This window comes from Anopheles cruzii, unplaced genomic scaffold (genome assembly GCF_943734635.1).
Source record: "Anopheles cruzii unplaced genomic scaffold, idAnoCruzAS_RS32_06 scaffold03056_ctg1, whole genome shotgun sequence".
Classification (NCBI taxonomy): Eukaryota; Metazoa; Arthropoda; class Insecta; order Diptera; family Culicidae; genus Anopheles; species Anopheles cruzii.
Genome location: NW_026456641.1, coordinates 552 through 2507, shown reverse-complemented (window position 1 = coordinate 2507; position 1956 = coordinate 552). Strand labels below are relative to the sequence as shown.

General features: G+C 38.0%; 1 protein-coding gene across 1 annotated transcript; it reads left to right on the top strand.

Moving 5' to 3' along the window:
• Positions 1-22: 22 nt before the first annotated feature.
• LOC128276921 (myosin-8-like) lies at positions 23-1668 on the top strand. Its single transcript, XM_053015380.1, has 6 exons — positions 23-46; positions 108-235; positions 301-352; positions 872-1032; positions 1138-1304; positions 1376-1668. The coding sequence occupies exons 2-6, from the start codon at positions 143-145 to the stop codon at positions 1503-1505; spliced, it is 603 nt and encodes a 200-aa protein (XP_052871340.1). The 5' UTR covers positions 23-46; positions 108-142; the 3' UTR covers positions 1506-1668.
• Positions 1669-1956: the final 288 nt, after the last annotated feature.

Genomic DNA, 1956 nt, shown 5'->3' with positions numbered 1-1956 from the left:
GAGCAACTGCGATCAAGTAGAGTTGAATGTGAGCGTTTGGAGAAAGGTATAGGGATTACTGAAATGTTTCCATCACTCCCAACTAATTTCACACTTTGATTTTGAAGAAATTAGTAAACTGAAAGGCTGTCGAGAGAGCTTGATGGCGAAACATGCTGCTGAGTCCGAAAGACATTGTGTTACGGTGGCGAAACTCGAAAAGAAGGTCGAAGACACGTGTGCGCAATTAGCTGATGTTAGTGCTTCTTAGAAAACGATAAAAAAGGTTGTTCTTTTTAAATGCTTGATTTGATTTTACAGATGGCAAACAAGTGTGACGAACTGTGTCGGGTTGGACAGGGTAAAGATAAAGGTATCATACAGTTATTTACAAATCAAAACATTTGCTGCATGCCAAAATCATCTCTCTTACTCAAATAGTTGAATAATACGATTTCTAAAACTTCAATACAGCTAATTTGTGTTAAGTTATAGTATTTTCTTGGTGCGTTATGGTGTTTCAAGTTCAGACTTTGATTCAGAGCAAAACACCGTGAAAGGAGCTAATGGATTAATCAAGCAACAGCAGTTTCCTGAGTTCCAAAAATGCTTTTTACATATTTGCTCTAGTGTTGCCATCATCTCATCTTCAGATCTTTTGGATCAAACTATTTTCAGGTTACTTTATATATCGTGTGGCAGTTTAATGTAATGAATGTATTAACGTGCAACAAGTTACAAACACAAACATTTTGATCGTTTTATATTGTGTTTGCTCATCGTATTATTAGCTCAAAACAAACATTTGCAGGCATATTAGCATTGTGTCACCGGAACCATAAAACCCATCATAGCACGTAGCAAATAATACCAATTATTTTGAATTTTTTAGAGCTTGATACGGTTACAAAGCAAAGAGAGATTATTGCGCAAGAGCTACAGAAAACCACAGAGGAACACCGGATTAGGTTTGATAAGCTAACAGAAAGTCTGACAAAAATGGAGAATGAGAAAATCGAGATAACCGAGCGAAATGCACTCATCGTGGCAGAGGTAAGAAAGATTACATAATGCAAAAACAGAACCAACACTTTTTTACTAGATGGTCGACTTTACTAAAAACTATTTCTGTCAACTCTTGGTGCAATTTCGAAACAGATATCACAGAATTTAGAGCAAATGGAACGCAGTAAAAAAGAGGCCGAGTCAAAAATCGTCGCGATGAAGAACAAATTAAGTGAGCTGCAAAACGAAAAGTATGAAACACAAAACGATTTAGAGGTGTGCCGGGCGAAGATGCGTGAAATGCAGCGTGTGATTGCAGTGTAATTATTATAGTGTACCTCGTGTGATCGTTAAGACGCATCTCTGAATGGCAAACATTCTATTCTTTCAGTTTGGAATCCACTCAATCGGTCACCACTACCAAAGAGAAAAACAATAATGGGCTGTACACATGTCCACTGTGCAGTGAACAGTTTGAGTCTCTTGCAAATATGCAGCTCCACGCCGAAGACTGTGGCTAGAGCACTCGGGCAGTGTAGTAAATCGTTCCATCCTGCTGGGAGGTGTCCCCATCATCAAGCGAAAACGAGAGCAGTCGCCCGACGATTCTTTTACTTATGTTCAAAGAAAGTCTTCAACAGTTTTTTAACCATTTCGAAAATGTACCGGTGATTAAATGTTTATGGATGGTATTTGAAATGTAAATACATTTTACGGATGTAAAAAATGTAACGTTCTGATAGTTACTCAGTCTGTGTGGCTGTGAGAAATGTACATCCGTCCGGGGTACCCATAAAAACGTAACATAAAATTCAGCATAATTCAGGTTGTTTTCGAACAAGCGTAACCAAATTCTGCATGTGGGAGTTGTTGGAAAGGGGAAATTTTCTGGTAAATGTTCCCCATTTTACAAAAGGGGCTCCCATACAAAATCTAGAAAAAATTCAGATAGCTCGGATAGTTTTCAAGTAT